The following is a 16,463-nucleotide window of genomic DNA, read 5'->3' as shown; positions in this document are numbered from 1 at the left end:
GCGATCCTGGGCTCTGTTTGAGTAGTCCGAACATTCAACAATTTTAGCTTTCCAAAGGCATCTCAAGGCTCCAATTCAAGTAATTTTATTCCAACAAACATAGTATATAATTATAGTAAACATGAATCTTAAGCCCAAGTAATTCATAATTCTTTTTAATTGCACATTTACAACTCAAATTACCACATTTCACTTATTTCTTCATCTTTTCATGATCTATCAAACATTTACACAAACATATATACATATATAAGGTCAAGCATGCAAACACTAAAAATTAGAAGGTGATTCCTCTCAAGCTACTCAAAATAAGCTCAAAATACAAGGATAAGCTCTCAAATCAAACAAATACAATGAGTCTTTATGAATTCTATAAATAACTCCTCAAGCAAACTCTTTATTTCAAAACCCTAACTTAGGTAAGTGTATAAACTTCATTTTAAAGCTTGATGTTAATTAATTGAAGAGAGATTTAGGGTATTTTGGTTGATTTGCACTCACCTTGAACTCTATTCTTTAAACACCCCCTTCCAAATGCTTTAATCTTCAAGATCTCTTCTTTCTCTTTCTCCTTTCTCCTCCTCTCTTCTCTAGAACCTCTCCAAGAGATATGTTTAGTGTTTTGTTGAGGCTAGATCATCTAATGTTCATATAAGTGGCTCTTATATCTATTAAGCCTTAAGTCATGAGGCTAATTAAGTTTAATTAAAAAATTGAGCCCAAATAATCCAATTAATTTTTTACGAATTGAATTTTTACAAAATTTCATATAATGTCCTAAAAAACATGCTCATCATAATTGTAAAGTCAATTTCCAGTTATCACGCCTCTAAGGCTTTCAATTTGCAATTCAAATGTTGTAATTTCAACAGATTTTCTCATAATTGACAGATACAAATTAATAAACATGTAATACCCACATTCCAAACATGGAATTTCATATTAAGCAGATAAACACACACATAATCACACATCTAATGAGAGATTTAAGCATATGAGAGGGTCGGGTTATTACAATTTCTTTTTTATTTAGTTTTTCATATGACATGATAAGTCTCATTAATACTTTTAGAAAATTGCAAATAAATGAGAACTAAGAAATTAATTGAAAAAAATAGAGTGCAAGTGAGATTTGTGCTTTCAAGCAAGAAATTAAAGCCATAATTTTTACATGCACTAAAATATGGACCCACTTACACCTAAAGGTCACGTTTGTTTGGCTTCATAGGATGAAGGGGATTAAGAGTACTGTGAGATTGAGCGATGGGATTATTATTGTAGTGGTATTAAATTATAGATGTAGGATAAAGAATATTTGTTTGTAGACAACCAGATTAATAATATTATAAATAATATTAATATATAAAATTAATATTTTTTTAATATTATAATTATTTTTTCTAATACTTTTTTTAAGTATAGTTAATTTAGAGACACTTAAAAAATATAAATTTTACTTAAAAATCATTTAAAAATTCATTAAATATTAAAAAAAATCATATTTTTTTAGTAAAAAAAATCATATACTTAATCTTCGGTAATAATTTTTTTTAATATTTATTTCACAAATAAATTATTTGAAAAAAAATAAAAATAAATATTTTAATCCAAGGGGATTGGATCACCAATCCCAACTCTCCAATGGGTATAATAATCCCACCCTTTGGAGGGATTGATCATCCAATTGGACTAATAGTCCTATAACATTATAGCTCAACCAAACATGCTTTTGATGGACCCCACGGATTGTTAATCCAATCCCCTCATCTAAGAGGCCAAACTATACACTCAATTACATCCATTTAAAATCTATTTAAATTCATAAGTAGATCACTTCCTATAAAATTAAAATTAAGTTTAAATAAGTTTAAGCATGAGTATTTGTTCAAACATGTTTAAATGGGTATCATTGCCACCCCACCAACCCCACCATACCACCACCACCTCCACCTCTACTACCACCGTTGCCATTCTAACAACATCACTGCCATCACCACCATCACCCAAATCAAACTAAAACTTTTGGCTATTTTGAGGAAGGTTAAGGTGCATATAGTCTTATCAAAATAAACCATTACAAAACACAAAATAAACCCTCATAGAGACCAACATTGCTGCCTCATGTGCAGCTTGCACTACCTGCCTAGGCACTTTACTTATACATACATCTATAGATAAAGATGTCCATTCAGATGTTCTTCAGATTCTACTCTATTTACTACATTCCCATCCTTGAGCCTCTTTACTAACACTTGGCAATCTATTAGGATGGTAACTGACATCACTTTGCTTTGTATGCACCATCTTAACACTTCAATACATGCTCTGGCTTCTACTACAATTGCTGATCCATGCTATCCAGGCTGCTCCTGCTTTGGCTGAGTGCTTTAACCATGCTCCATTGATCAGAAACCTGGCAAAAATTGGTTCTGGAGGCCAATGCACATTGTTAGTAACAGCATAATAAGTATCTATAGATGAATGCTCCTGGTTGATTTCTAAATTATTCCTCGCAAAATAATCGCAATTTATGGGTTTACTATATGCCAAGTGTTAGCAGATATTTTAATATTATAATGTGTCATAGGTTGTTTCTCTTTTCTTTTCTACCTAGTTTGCTTCCCATTCTAGTCTCCAAGACTTCCTAAACAAGTCTTCCTAGTCTCCCCATTCCTATCCATCCAAATCTTCCAAGATAAGGTTTGCCAAGACTTATCCATTCAAGTCTTCTCCTAGTCTTCCCAAGACTTATCCATTCCAAGTCTTCCTAGATAAGCTTCCAAGGTCTTGGTCAAGTCTCTTGTTATCTTATCCACTAAGAACCTTGTCTATTAAGTTTCCTTTCTATATATATTGAGCTTATCTCCTATCTTGAAATATACGAGAGAAGAAGTTTTGGTTGTGTTGTTATGTCTTGAGTGAGATTGTCAGGCAAATAAAAAGGGTGTATGCGATAAAGTTTTGGGTTCAACCAATTGTGCAATATTGATGAACCATACGACTTAGTCGGACTGTTGTATCCTGGGGGGACAAGTTAAGGTTTTTTCTGCTGCACCGGTGTGAGGCTTTGCCTAATTGCAGAGGGCTTGAATCTCCTTAAAGAGAACGAATTTCCCGCGCTTCAGCCCTTATATTAGTTATTGTAACTTTTATTATTTGTATTCTCTGGTATGTTATCTGTAATTATCACCAACAATTTTAAAGAGATTCAAATAGCAAAAGTTCATGGAGCCAGTACTGGAGAAGCCCAACGAGAATATCGGCGATCTCAACAAGCCCTTCCAGTTCAAGGGAGCTCATTTCAAGAGATGGAAAGGCAAGGTGCTTTTCTACCTCAGTCTCCTCAAGGTGGCTTATATCTTGACTGAGAAAAATCCAAATAAAGTCCCCACTGAAGAGATGACTGACAAGAAGTATGCTGCTCATCTTGAAAAACTCAAAAAATACAACACAGATGAGTATAAATGTTAATACTATCTTTTGAATTGTCTTTCAGATCAATTTTATGATTATTATGATACTATTTACACTACTGCCAAGAAAATTTGGAAAGCCTTGCAGAACAAATATGACACTGAAGAGGCAAGCGCTAAAAAATATGCTGCAAGCTGTTTTTTCCGCTATCAGATGATAGATAAAAAATCAGTGGTGGAGTAAGTTCAAGATTTTCAGATGTTAGTAGCTGAAGTTAGATCTGAAGGCATCAAAATTGGAGACAATCTTGTTGTAGCAGGTATTGTTGACAAACTTCCATCATCTTGGAGGGAGTTCCAGAAGTCAATGCGTCACAAGCAAAAAGAGACGTCATTGGAGACTCTAATCACACGGATTCAGGTAGAGGAAGAAGCACGAGGACAAGATGCGCTTCTGACACAAGAGCATTCCACTGCAAAGGTAAATTTAACTTCTGGAAATACTTTACCTAAAGGTCAATTTCATAAAAATAGTCATTTGAAGCCAGTTAAGAAAATTTGGAAAAATACTGGAAGGCCACAAAATAAAAATTACCCGAGGCAAAAGAAATGGAACCAAGAACCCCCTTCACAAGATCTGACAAATGTGACATGTTTTGTGTGTGGCAAAAGTGGGCATATTGCTCGAACTTGCAAAATTCGGAAATAACAGTCTCGACCACAGGCTAATGTTACCGAGGAATCATTTGTGGCTATGATCACAGATATTTTTATGGTTTAATCTGTAGAAGGGTGGTGGGCAGACTCTGGTGCTAATAGGCACGTCTGTTATGATAAAGATTGGTTCAAAGATTTCACTCCTTTTAATAAAGAGAGGACTGTTATGCTTGGTGACTCCAGTTTAACCAAGGTGCTCGGGAGTGGGGATGTTGAGCTGAATTTTACCTCTGGATGTTTGCTTGTTTTAAAAGATGTGTTGTACACACTGTCCATGAGAGAAAATTTGATGTCAAGTTATTTGCTCAACAAAGCTGGTTTCGAACAGACTATTGAATTTGACCAATATGTAATCACTAAAAAAGGCATATTTGTGGGGAAAGGGTATGCCTGTGATGGAATGTTTAAATTAAATCTTGAGAATAAGAAAGCACATGTTTCTGTTTACATGTTCTCTTCTATGAATTTTTGGCATGCTCGTCTGTGTCATATTAATAGCCGTTATGTGGGAGTCATGAGTAGTTCAGGATTAATTCCCAGACTAACAAACAAGTTTGAGAAATGTGAAGTTTGCAGTCAAGAAAAAATAACTAAAAGGCCTCATAAAAGTGTGGTGAGAAATACCGAATTGTTAGAATTAATTCACACTGATTTATGTGAATTTGAAGGAATTTTAACACGTTGTAGAAATAGATATTTTATCACTTTTATTGATGATTTTTCAAAATATACTTATGTATACTTATTGAAAAATAAAAGTGATGCTTTTGAAAAATTTAAAGAATTCCTTCTTGAAGTTGAAAATCAATTCGGTAAAAAGATTAAAAGATATAGGAGTGATAGAGGTTGGGAGTATGAATCTTTTGGATTTAACTCGTTTGCTCAGTCTTTGGGAATAATCCATGAAACTACTCCACCATATTCACCTGCATCGAATGGTGTAGCAGAAAAGAAAAATAGAACTTTAACTGATTTAACAAATGCTATGCTAATTGAAGCAGGTGCTCCCTCAAATTTGTGGGGAGAAGCAATTTTAATTGCATGTTATGTTATGAATAGAGTGCCACATAAAAAAAACAAAAGTTACACCTTTTGAGTTGTGGAAAGGGCATAAGCCAAATTTGAGATATTTGAGGGTTTGGGGTTGTCTAGCTTTTGTTAGACTTGTAGACCCTAAAAGATCTAAATTAGGTGTGAAAGCTGCCACTTGTGCTTTTCTTGGATATGCAACAAATAGTACAGCCTATAGAATTTTTGATATTGAAAACAAAATAATTTTTGAATCAGGTGATGCAATTTTTCATGAAGAAAAATTTCCTTTTAAATCTAAAAATGGTGGGGGTCAAGATTATCAAGAAATTTTTTTATCTGAAACTGGTTCCTCTACTCCTCTTTTACAAAACCAAGATCCTTTAGGTTTTGAACCTAGAAGGAGTAAAAGAGCCAGAATAGAAAAAGATTTTGGCCCTGATTATCATGTTTTTAATGTAGAGGAAACTCCATTAACTTTACAAGAAGCTTTGGTATCTCCTGACTCTGTTTTTTGGAACGAGGCTGTAAATGATGAGATGGAATCATTATTATCCAATAAAACTTGGGCATTAGTAGATTTACCACCAGGTTGTAAAACTATTGGCTGTAAATGGGTTTTGAGAAAAAAACTTAAACCAGATGGAACTATTGATAAATATAAAGCAAGGCTTGTTACAAAAGGTTTTAAACAACAAGCAGATCTTGACTTTTTCGATACGTTTTCCCCGGTTACTAGAGTTACATCCATTAGATTATTAATTGCAGTGGCTGTAATTCATGATCTAAAAATTCATCAAATGGATGTTAAAACAGCCTTTTTAAATGGAGACCTGCGTGAAGAAATCTATATGGATCAACCTGAGGGTTTTGTGGAACCCGGTCAAGAAAGCAAAGTGTGCAAGCTAGTTAAATCCTTATATGGCTTAAAACAGGCCCCTAAACAGTGGCATGAGAAATTTGATTCCTGCATGATTGAGAATGGCTATAAAACGAATGAATGTGATAAATGCATTTACTATAAATCTAAAGAAAATTCACATGTCATTATTAGCCTCTATGTGGATGATTTACTTATATTTGGCTCTAATTTGCATATCATCGTGGAAACTAAAAATATGCTTAGTAGCCATTTTGATATGAAAGATCTTGGTGAGACTAATTATATTTTGGGAATGAAAATTACCAAAAGCTGTGATGGTATATTTCTTGATCAGTCGCATTATGTCGAGAAAATTTTGAGAAAAGAAAATTTTTATAACTGCAAGCATGTTCTTACTCCTTTTGATCCTCATGTGCGTTTATTTCCTATTGAAAATGATGAGGATGTAATCAATCAAAAGGAATATGCTAGTATGATTGGTAGCTTGCGTTATGCGACTGACTGTACTAGACCTGACATTGCATATGCAGTTGGAGTACTTAGCAGGTTTACGAGCAAGTCTGGCAGTGATCACTGGCTAGCTATTGAGCGTATTATGAAATATTTATCTGGTACCATAAAATATGGCTTGTTTTATAATAAGTATCCTGCAGTACTTGAAGGTTACAGTGATGCCGATTGGAATACCTTGTCAGGTGATTCATTATCAACCATTGGTTACTTATTTACATTGGGAGGTAGTGCTATAAGTTGGAAATCGAAAAAACAAACCATTATTGCTAATTCAACAATGGAAGCTGAGCTTATTGCTTTAGCTACTGCTAGTGAAGAAGCAAATTGGTTAAGAGATTTGTTAAATGAAATCTCTTGTTGGGAAAAACCGATTCCACATATATTTATTCATTGTGATAGCACCGCAACAATTGGTCGAGTTAATAACCATTATTATAACGGTAAATCCAGACCTATCAGAAGAAAACACAGTACTGTGAGATCTTATATGAATAATGGCATCATAAATGTGGATTATATTAAATCTGGTGATAATCTTGCAGATCCATTAACTAAGGCCTTAGCAAGAGATAGAGTCTGGAATACATCGAGGGGGATGGCGTTGAAGCCCATTGAATATAGCAGGAGCCATGTATGAGGATACTCAACCCATGGACCAGAGATCCTGTAACTGGGTTCAATGAGAAAAACGATCATATGATGGCCGTGAGAAATGCACTAAATTACTTTTTACCCATCCCTATGATGTAAGTGCATTTATCCTGTAACGTTGTAGAGGTTGAGTTATTAAAAAAACTCTTAATGAATTTCTGTAGCTTTTATTGAGTGGGGTGTCATAGTTACAGGAGCACCCTTAACAGAATTCACCTATGTGAGTGTGGCAGTGGGGCCGCTACCTATGAGATTTGGGCTAATTCTCAAACACACTCATGAATCCTGGGATCGCACAAGGCCGTAATGTGCTAGCTTTTAAAGCTTTTGTGAACACTTGGAATATTATGTGTGTGCAATAATTATTTATTTCCCTTAAGTAGTCATAGTTCAATGCTGAACATACTATTGGCTCTGGAGTAGATATTATTGTTCCACTAATGGAGGTTCAATGCAGAGCATACCTACCATGATGCATAATATCCTTATTTGCCTAATAATCTCAATTTTTGTTACCTATAATATTAAAATAGGTGGGGGAATGTTAGCAGATATTTTAATATTATAATGTGTCATAGGTTGTTTCTCTTTTCTTTTCTACCTAGTTTGCTTCCCATTCTAGTCTCCAAGACTTCCTAAACAAGTCTTCCTAGTCTCCCCATTCCTATCCATCCAAATCTTCCAAGATAAGGTTTGCCAAGACTTATCCATTCAAGTCTTCTCTTAATCTTCCCTAAGACTTATCCATTCCAAGTCTTCCTAGATAAACTTCTAAGGTCTTGGTCAAGTCTCTTGTTATCTTATCCACCAAGAACCTTGCCTATTAAGTTTCCTTTCTATATATATTGAGCTTATCTCCTATCTTGAAATATACGAGAGAAGAAGTTTTGGTTGTGTTGTTATGTCTTGAGTGAGATTATCAGGCAAATAAAAAGGGTGTATGTGATAAAACTTTGGGTTCAACCAATTATGCAGTATTGATGAACCATACGACTTAGTCGGGCTGTTGTATCCTGAAGGGGACAAGTCAAGGTTTTTTCTGCTGCACCGGTGTGAGGCTTTACCTAACCGAAGAGGGCTTGAATCTCTTTAAAGAGAGTGAATTTTCCGCGCCTCAACCCTTATATTAGTTATTGTAACTTTTATTATTTGTATTCTCTGGTGTGTTATCTGTAATTATCACCAACACCAAGTTCATATTGTTAATTGTGTTTGTTATGCGGGACAGATTCTCCACTACATGATCAAAGGCAGCCTTATTCGTGTGAAGCCAAATACCCCATGACATCTTTACTGATTCCAGGATTGCCTCCTCATCTGGTGCATCCTTAAACCATTGTTCTACCCATTCATGTACCGGCATCCTTTGTCCTAAATCAAAGTTCAAACCTAGCCTGAAGCCCCTCCAGATGTGTTTAGAAAAAGGGCATTGAAAACAGAGATGTTCTAAGGATGACTCATCCTCCAGACATCTTGGGCATTTAAATTTGTTGATTCAATGGGCATCACAACATGGTTGATTCACACACAGCACCCAAGAGTATGAAGAAAAAGAGAGATTATCTCAAAATTTTATTAAGAAAAATGTTTGATTCTTCTAGAATTTTTATACAAAATCATTCATCAAAATGATGTAGCAGTAGTATTTTGTATATTATATAGCAACTTGGTAATTTCTTTGTTTTAAAGTGATAGATTTACAACTTTATCACATCATTCAATATATATTTTTAAAATACGTGGGTAAAACAATTGATTTTAAACAAAATTTGATAGGATTAATACCAAATCATTAATTTTGTAGATATCATTGAGAGTTTCTCAAAAAAGTATATTTTGACTTTATCTTTGAGTTTAGAGGCGACATAGTTGATAGACTCATTGGGATTTTTCGATAATCTCATATCGTTATGTAAATTTTTCGACAACCTTAAACCATCGTTTACTTTTCTGTTATGCCTATTGCATCACATTCCCACAACAACATTACACCCAAAATTCAAATTAAAACTTCAACATTTCAAAATTACTTTAATTAATTGAGCTTTTCCACCAAGGGAACTTTATCCATAAGGCTGTCCCTGGAACAAAGCAAAATGAAGATCATTCAATCTTATCCAAAAAAAAAACTTCAATCACTTCAGCACCATCAATACCCCCCACTAACTCAGCTGTTTTTCCCCCATTGCTAAGCAAACCGCTAGCTGCTTCACCACCATCAACACCCCATGCTCTCTCTCTCTCTCTCTCTCTCTCTCTGTCAGCACCATATTAATGTTCTCTTGCCACCTTAAAACACACCCTCTTACCTAAACTTCATTCTCACCCTCTATCTCACCCTACTCCATAAAAACCCAATTCTCTCACACCACAAACCCACATCACTCTTCTTCATTTTCACTTGATCAAGCCACTCTCAAAGCTCCACAAAAATGCTTAACCAGCTTCTCTCACCACCACTACCTCTTCTCCTACTTCTCATCACCTTCTTCTCCCTCCATTCCCCCACACTCTGTGCTCAGCCTCCAGCTGCCACACCAGCCCCATCACCACCACCACCACCACCAGGCCCTCCCAACATCACCGCCATCCTCGACAAAGCCGGCCACTTCACAACCCTAATCCGACTCCTGAAGCGCACCCAAATGGACGATCGGATTTACAAACAACTCAACCATTCCGACTCCCTCACCATATTTGCACCCACGGATGATGCCTTTTCGAACCTCAAAGCAATAAATCTAAACTCATTCACCGATCTTCAACAAATTCAGCTCATACAGTTCCATGTAGTCCCTTCTGCCATTCCCTTATCAGAGTTCGAAATGGTGAGTAATCCACTTAGCACTGAGGCCGGTGACAATACTGGAAGTCAGTTCCCTCTGAATGTGACAACGTCAGAGAATCAGGTGAATGTGACAACAGGGGTCGTCAACACAACGGTGTCTGGCACTGTGTATGCTGATAACCAGCTGGTGGTGTATCAGGTGGATCAAGTCTTGCTTCCGTTGCATTTTTTCCCAGCTGCGTCACCAGCTCCATCACCAGCCTCCAAAGCGGAGAAGGAGGTTCCGACTGGGCCCAAAATTTCGGGTGCGAATGCAATGGGTGAGATGATTCATCATGGACGCGATGCAGTGGTTTTTGTAGTTTCTGTTTTCATTGCTGTGTTTTGTTTGTGTGTTTGAATTGAGTTGAGAGAGATGGTCGGTGTTCATTGGATTTTGGTGTGGCAGTGCTGTTATGTTTTCTCTTGAACCAAATGGTTGTTGCAACTAAACTCTCTGCCTAAAATTATAGGCAGAATAAGAGCAATTGGATTCGTGGAAGCTACACTGGTGGACATGCTTCTCTTTATTTTGCGTAGAAAAAAATGATATGCCTACTGAATTTTAAAATAGAATTCATGACAGCAATGATTTGACAGTAATGTTTGAAAAAATATTTCATTGATGAATTTATAATAAAAATGACACTACCATATTATTCTGGTACAGAATTCTGTGTAAAAACTATGATGAAATAGTATTCTCCTTGTTTGAAATGAAATAAATCCAATTGTCTCAACAAGAATCCCTGGCCTGCTGCAGTTGAAAAAAATAGATTACAGACAATTACATGGAATATCAAACGAGGGATTACCTACTTTTAATCAAAGCTTCCTTGTGGGAATGAACTCTGTTCTTCCAAAGAATCTGAAAACCGGCCTAGGATTTTTCACTACCACGAGTCCGTCTATCAGTCAGCTGTCAGATTGCAAATGGCAGCACTCCATAACTTTCTTCGTGAATGCCAATGGCTGAGGAGGAATTTAGATGCTTCACTAGGTCAAAAATGGAATCCTCCAGGAAAGCCACCACCGGGAAACCCTCCTTCAAAGTGAAATGTGAATTGCTGTCCCCCACCACCAAAAGGGTTAAATCCACCACCCCCTGTCCCCATACCCATGTCTTCGATGTCTTCCCCTCTGTCGTATCTTGTGCGTTTCTCTTCATCTCCAAGAACCTGTAAAGAACAGCAATGCATGAGATTCGGCTATCAGATTCTAGATACCATGGGGTCATTAAGGCACAATTTTTTTGGCACACTAGCATATAATTCTAAATACAAGCGACATTGGTGGATTGACACAATCATGATCACCTAATAATTTAAGTAAACAAAGAAAACATATTCACAGCTTAGACGCCAAAAAGCATTGAGGGGAAAATTTAGATTTTACTGAACCAAACCTCATATGCAGCAGCTATTTCTTGGAATTTGGTCTCTGCTTCTTCTCTATTGTCAACATTCTTGTCTGGGTGCCACTGCAAAGCCAGCTTTTTGTAAGCCCGTTTGATCTCTGATATAGATGCAGTCTTTGAAATTCCCAAAATCTTGTACCAGTCCTTTTGTTGGCTTAACTTCAACGATCTCTCTGCTCTCATCAGCGCTTCACGAATATGAGTATCCTGTAGTATTAGCATATCAAATATTGTTACCTATATAAAATTTTAGATATATGGATTTAGAAGAAGAAGGAAAAAAAAACGTTCAGACAACGAGAACTTGAGCCTAAAACCAATTAAAATCTACACAGGCCCAAAATGTTAAACTCAACTCAACAAGCCTTGTCCTAATTACACCAGGTTGGCTACATAGATGCATTTCCTCCAATCAGATCCATTGGCAGACATATCCTCAATTAAGTTTAAGAGAGCTTATAATATAATTGGGAAATTTTTTAAGACAAACCTGAGGTGATTTTTCAACTGCAGACTTTAGATCTGCTACAGCTCCCTCCCAATCTTCTATCAAAAGTCTCGCTTCACCCCTCTGAAAAACATTATCCCTAGTTAAGTAATCTTTAATTAAACAATTCAGGCAAATGCTTTTGGAAAACTATGGGCAAAATGAAGCAAAAGATAACCTGCAAAAGATAACCTGAACTAAAGCTTCAACAAGCTCCTCATCAATGTCAAGCCCTTCTGTGCAACTACTTACAGCATCCTTTCCCCTACCAAGCTTAACCAAGACCTTACACAAACCAAGATGAAGGTGAACGTTGTGTGCCAGATGATTTGGGTCCAGTGCAAGGGCTGCTTTATAGTCTTCCACTGCAAGACGCAGCTTACCCTTATTTTCATTTTCTTCAGCCTGCATAAAAAAATCGGCGTTTAAGGATAGCAAAAGGTTATAAAACAACATAAGATGACATGGAAATGGCCATTATTAAGCTCCAGAAAAGTATTGGGCTTACACTTTTAGTCTTCTTGGTTAAATTTTTCAATCTAAAATAGGCTTTCTTCAGTTCATGATGCTCGGGGTCCAAATGAAGACCTTTCTGGAAGTGCCTGTGGAAGACATTTAAAAATTTCCATATGAATGTAAGGATACTTTGGACAAAGTATAACAAGATCCAATGAAAGAATTTCAACAAGATTTTAGTTTGTTTATCACTTTGCTTTCTTATTTTCTTCCTTTGTTTTATTTTTTCTTATCTTGGAAGGGGGAGGGGGTGTTTGGCTCAAATTTTGGTTGCACAAACCTTGAAGCAACATCATGATCAGCTAAATAGTAGTAGGCACGACCACGTAGCAGTAATGCCTCCAGATTATTCTCATCTTCTTTAAGAATATATCCTGTCTCAGTGATGGCACCTGAATAATCTTTGGCAGTTAACAATAATTTCACCTTAAGGAGTTTGGCCTGAAAAAAAAGAAGAAGAAGAAGAGCATCAAATAAGCTCTTCTATGCATTGCAAACTTGCAATAGCTAATATTCATGAAAATGAAGATGATCATGATGATATTCAATACCCTTGAACAGGCAGGAGAAAATAGTAGTACAATTTTGACAACATAATCCAATGATTTTGTGAAGTTGCCTGAATCATAGAGATTCATAGCTGTCTCGAGAGCACTCTGAGCCTGCAACAATTGAGAAAGTTCCTTCTCTGCTGCCGAATTTCCAGGTTTCAGCTCCAGAAATTTTTTATAGTTTTCCTCCGAATCCTCATATCTACATTAGCCAAAAATCGCCTGAATCATGTAATTTTCCAATCAGATGTTTAACGAGAGAGAGAGAGGAATTCATTACATATTTGAATGTTAACTAGAGATTCTGTGTGAAACAACAAATATTCCATCCCAGCTCCCAGCATACTTCACCAACCTTACATTCATGAGATTTATATGACAGTGCTAGTGAATGAAACAAAATGCAAAACTTGACATTAATTAAAGAAAGACAGAAGAATCCAACACATTCTAAGATTCTTAAAAATGTTAATAAATTTCATGCTTTTGCTGCATAAAAAGTGAAACAGTGTCAAAAAAAATAGTGATGAAATTTGTAAACCAGAACCTGCACAACTGACGAAGAACAGAAGCACGATGCCAATATGCTTCTGAAAGTGTTGGATCTGCCTCTATAGCAGCATTTAGATCATCAAGTGCCTCACTATAATGCTTCACCTTTATACTTTGTGAAACTCTCTCAAACAACTCAGCAGTATCACCAGGCTTTCCATCTGCAAATCCAAGATGAAATATTGTACATCATAAGTTCCAATGTAACTTCTAAAGAGAAACAAACCAGTAGGAAATATTTTCATCTTATGAATATCGCAATTTTAATGCATCATATTTCAGATTAAAACTAAAAAACTTATTTTATATAAAGAATAAGTTAAAAAATGTCTAGGTGGTTCCATAACTTGGCTCTCAAATGAATGAAAGATTGAACACATAATCAGTGCTACCTAAAATTTCCATTTAATGCAATTTGCAAGTTGAACATCACGGGAGAAAGTCGTATCATCTTCAATGGGAAAAACTAAACAGTATATATACACAAATCTATTCAATTCACCAACATAATTGCCAAATTTCAACTTTAAATTTTCTAGTTGAGAAGACTATCACCAAGTACAAAAGACTATTAAAACAAGCATCACATACTGCACCACAAAAATAAATAAATAAAACAAAACAAAGAAATGAACATATAGGTGGGTTTGCACGGTTAGAAGGGGATGGAATGGGTTTGTTTTGACTACCAAGAAAAAAACCATTACTTGCGTGTTTACAGATTATTAACAGACAGTTAATCAAACACTACTAAATAAATTTAACTTGAAAATGTAAATTACAGAAAGACAAAAATAAGCTTGCTATTGAAAATAACAATTAACACAGTAGCCCATACCACATTCCATATATGTTTGCAGACATTTTACCACAAACACCTGATAGCTTAAAATTAAACCTTTCACAAGGAAAAAGGAGACATTGGGATAATTTATCATTGTAGAGTGAATTCAAATGCATAGGAGTCTAAAAAATATTTAGGGCATAAAAGTAACCAAATATTACCCACCATCTTTCCTGACACTTATACAATTTTTGCACCATTGATGTTTAGGCTCTATTTGCTTCGACGTAAAATATTTTTCTTGTAAATTGATTTTACACACAAAAAAATTTGTTTTTGTTTTTCGGCGTTTGGTTGACACTTGAAACAAAAGCATTTTATTGTCTAAAAGAGAAATTTTGATTCAATAAAGTGTCATTTATAACTTTTTAGCGAGTTAAGATACTTATTTGAAAAGACTAAATGCGTTGGAAAGGTAGTGAGTGAGAGTCAACTTTGTAAAAATTGACTAGCGGAATTTTTAAAAATGATGCAAAAATATTTTTCTTAAAAAATGTTTTACTTACTTTTTGTTCAACCAAACAACGGAAAATGAGTAAAATATTTTTGACAAAAACATTTTACTTCAAAACAAACGGAGCCTTAATCACAAAGCATTCCTTGCCATTCTTTTTTTTTTTCCTTTGTTATTTTTTCCATTTTGCATTGAAACCCATAATTTATAGAATCAAAACTGGCCATGCCTCACGAAAAGCACTACAAAGAGCATGTGAATTTTCTTGGGAAAATTGCAATTACATGGGACAGCGAAAAAATAATCACACTGAAAATAAATTTTTTTTTTTGCTGCAACTACACACGAAATAGTTGCACCATGAACACAAAAAATCTTGCACCACCATAAAAATGAAATTATTTTCTGACTGTTGCACTGAAATGCAACTTTCCCAATTTTCTTCCCGTGCACATTGCCAAAAAAGGCCACACAATAGAATAAACTTTGTCAATGAGCCCCTTTTTTCTTTTCTTTATTTTTTTTATAGCATAAATGAGCATCATCGCAAAGTTCCAGCATTTAATAGGATTAAAAAAAACAGTTGAAAAGCCATACAATGCTAATTCTATCAAGCTGTTCCAAACTCAATAATTACACTGACTGAAAGCTCAATTACAAACACTATCTATCTTCTAGAATCATTAGGACGCGATATTAAGCTAGAAATTGAAGAAATCTTAAAAAGCCACAAGTATTATTCTCAAGATTGCACTTTTCACAGCAGAACCATACGAATAGAAGTGAAAATGAATTCCAAGTTGAAGAAGATGAAGAAGAGATCGAAGTGGAGGCATTGTTACCTAGGGCAGAGACGAGAGGTTGGGGGAGGAGCAATTGGAATGCAAAGACGAAAACGAGGCCTCTCAAAGCTACCAAATCCAGGGCCGATGCGAAACCTAACACATTCCTCATCATCATCACTATCTTCTTCAGTTCCGTTACATACACAAATACGTGTGAGTGTGATGTGAAAATGAAAGAGCAGAAGAACGCAGAAGCAGATAAATGCAGGGCTCGATGTTTTAGAGAGTTTGAACACAGAACGGTAATGTAAATAATGAGGATTCACTTGTCATTCCACGTTATCTTACTCACTTATTGGATTACACGTTGATAGGAGGGCTCAAGTTTACGAAAAGTGAGTGAGAAAACTAAAAAAGTTGAGCATTATTAGCTCTAAAGGGGTGCGGGTCTCATCATAAGTTTTTGTGTGTTTTTTTTTTCTTTTGTTTGCTTTTGAATTTTCATTTTATTGGTGGTCCATTAATACTCTTAAATTAGTGAGGTGAATTATTTTTGTAAGTTTAAAACAATAGAATTCTGCCACCTGGAAACTATATATGCTTCCGTTTGGGGGTTGGTTTGAAGGCTATTTTGACTAAAATAATCACAAAAAATAAAATAAAATAAGTTTTTTAATTTAATAAGATAAAATATTATATTTAACCTATAATTATTATATTATTTTTCTCATAAAAAAATTAAAAAAAATTAAAAGTCCTTTCCAAACCAGACTTTTTAGTTTCAGGTTAAAATAATCAAAAAAAATTAAAAAGCTAAAAAGGGA

At 35.3% G+C, this 16,463-nt stretch overlaps 2 protein-coding genes across 5 annotated transcripts; one reads left to right on the top strand and one right to left on the bottom strand.

Annotated features, from left to right (window-relative positions):
• The first annotated feature begins 8,082 nt into the window (after positions 1-8,082).
• Positions 8,083-10,539, top strand: LOC114287415 (fasciclin-like arabinogalactan protein 11). Its single transcript, XM_028230753.2, has one exon. It carries the CDS (start codon positions 9,639-9,641, stop codon positions 10,392-10,394), a length of 756 nt encoding a protein of 251 aa, XP_028086554.1. The 5' UTR covers positions 8,083-9,638; the 3' UTR covers positions 10,395-10,539.
• An 86-nt stretch (positions 10,540-10,625) lies between these two features.
• Positions 10,626-16,042, bottom strand: LOC114287416 (dnaJ protein P58IPK homolog). Of its 4 annotated transcripts, none has more exons than XM_082919337.1 (9): positions 15,697-16,042; positions 13,552-13,717; positions 13,005-13,206; positions 12,734-12,894; positions 12,446-12,539; positions 12,130-12,342; positions 11,941-12,021; positions 11,434-11,657; positions 10,626-11,211 (listed from the first exon to the last, which is right to left on the bottom strand). In XM_082919337.1, the coding sequence occupies exons 1-9, from the start codon at positions 15,812-15,814 to the stop codon at positions 10,956-10,958; spliced, it is 1,515 nt and encodes a 504-aa protein (XP_082775463.1). In that variant the 5' UTR covers positions 15,815-16,042; the 3' UTR covers positions 10,626-10,955. The 4 variants fall into 4 exon arrangements, with proteins under 4 accessions (XP_082775463.1, XP_082775465.1, XP_082775464.1 ...); XM_082919339.1 differs by having other exon boundaries at positions 11,439-11,657; XM_082919338.1 differs by having other exon boundaries at positions 13,035-13,206.
• Between the last annotated feature and the right edge of the window lie 421 nt (positions 16,043-16,463).

This window comes from Camellia sinensis, chromosome 3 (assembly GCF_055761805.1).
Source record: "Camellia sinensis isolate YWXY chromosome 3, ASM5576180v1, whole genome shotgun sequence".
Taxonomy (NCBI): domain Eukaryota; kingdom Viridiplantae; phylum Streptophyta; class Magnoliopsida; order Ericales; family Theaceae; genus Camellia; species Camellia sinensis.
This window is presented reverse-complemented; position numbering and strand designations above follow the sequence as displayed.

Bases quoted from the DNA above. Each gene is read 5' to 3' on its own strand.
- LOC114287415 (XM_028230753.2), top strand. From the start codon at position 9,639: ATGCTTAACCAGCTTCTCTCACCACCACTACCTCTTCTCCTACTTCTC.
- LOC114287416 (XM_082919337.1), bottom strand. From the start codon at position 15,814: ATGATGATGAGGAATGTGTTAGGTTTCGCATCGGCCCTGGATTTGGTA. The intron at 12,895-13,004 runs GTATTGAATATC...CTTTTTTTTCAG, and splicing joins TTTCTCCTGCCTGTTCAAGG to GCCAAACTCCTTAAGGTGAA. The intron at 12,022-12,129 runs GTTATCTTTTGC...AATGTTTTTCAG, and splicing joins TTGTTGAAGCTTTAGTTCAG to AGGGGTGAAGCGAGACTTTT.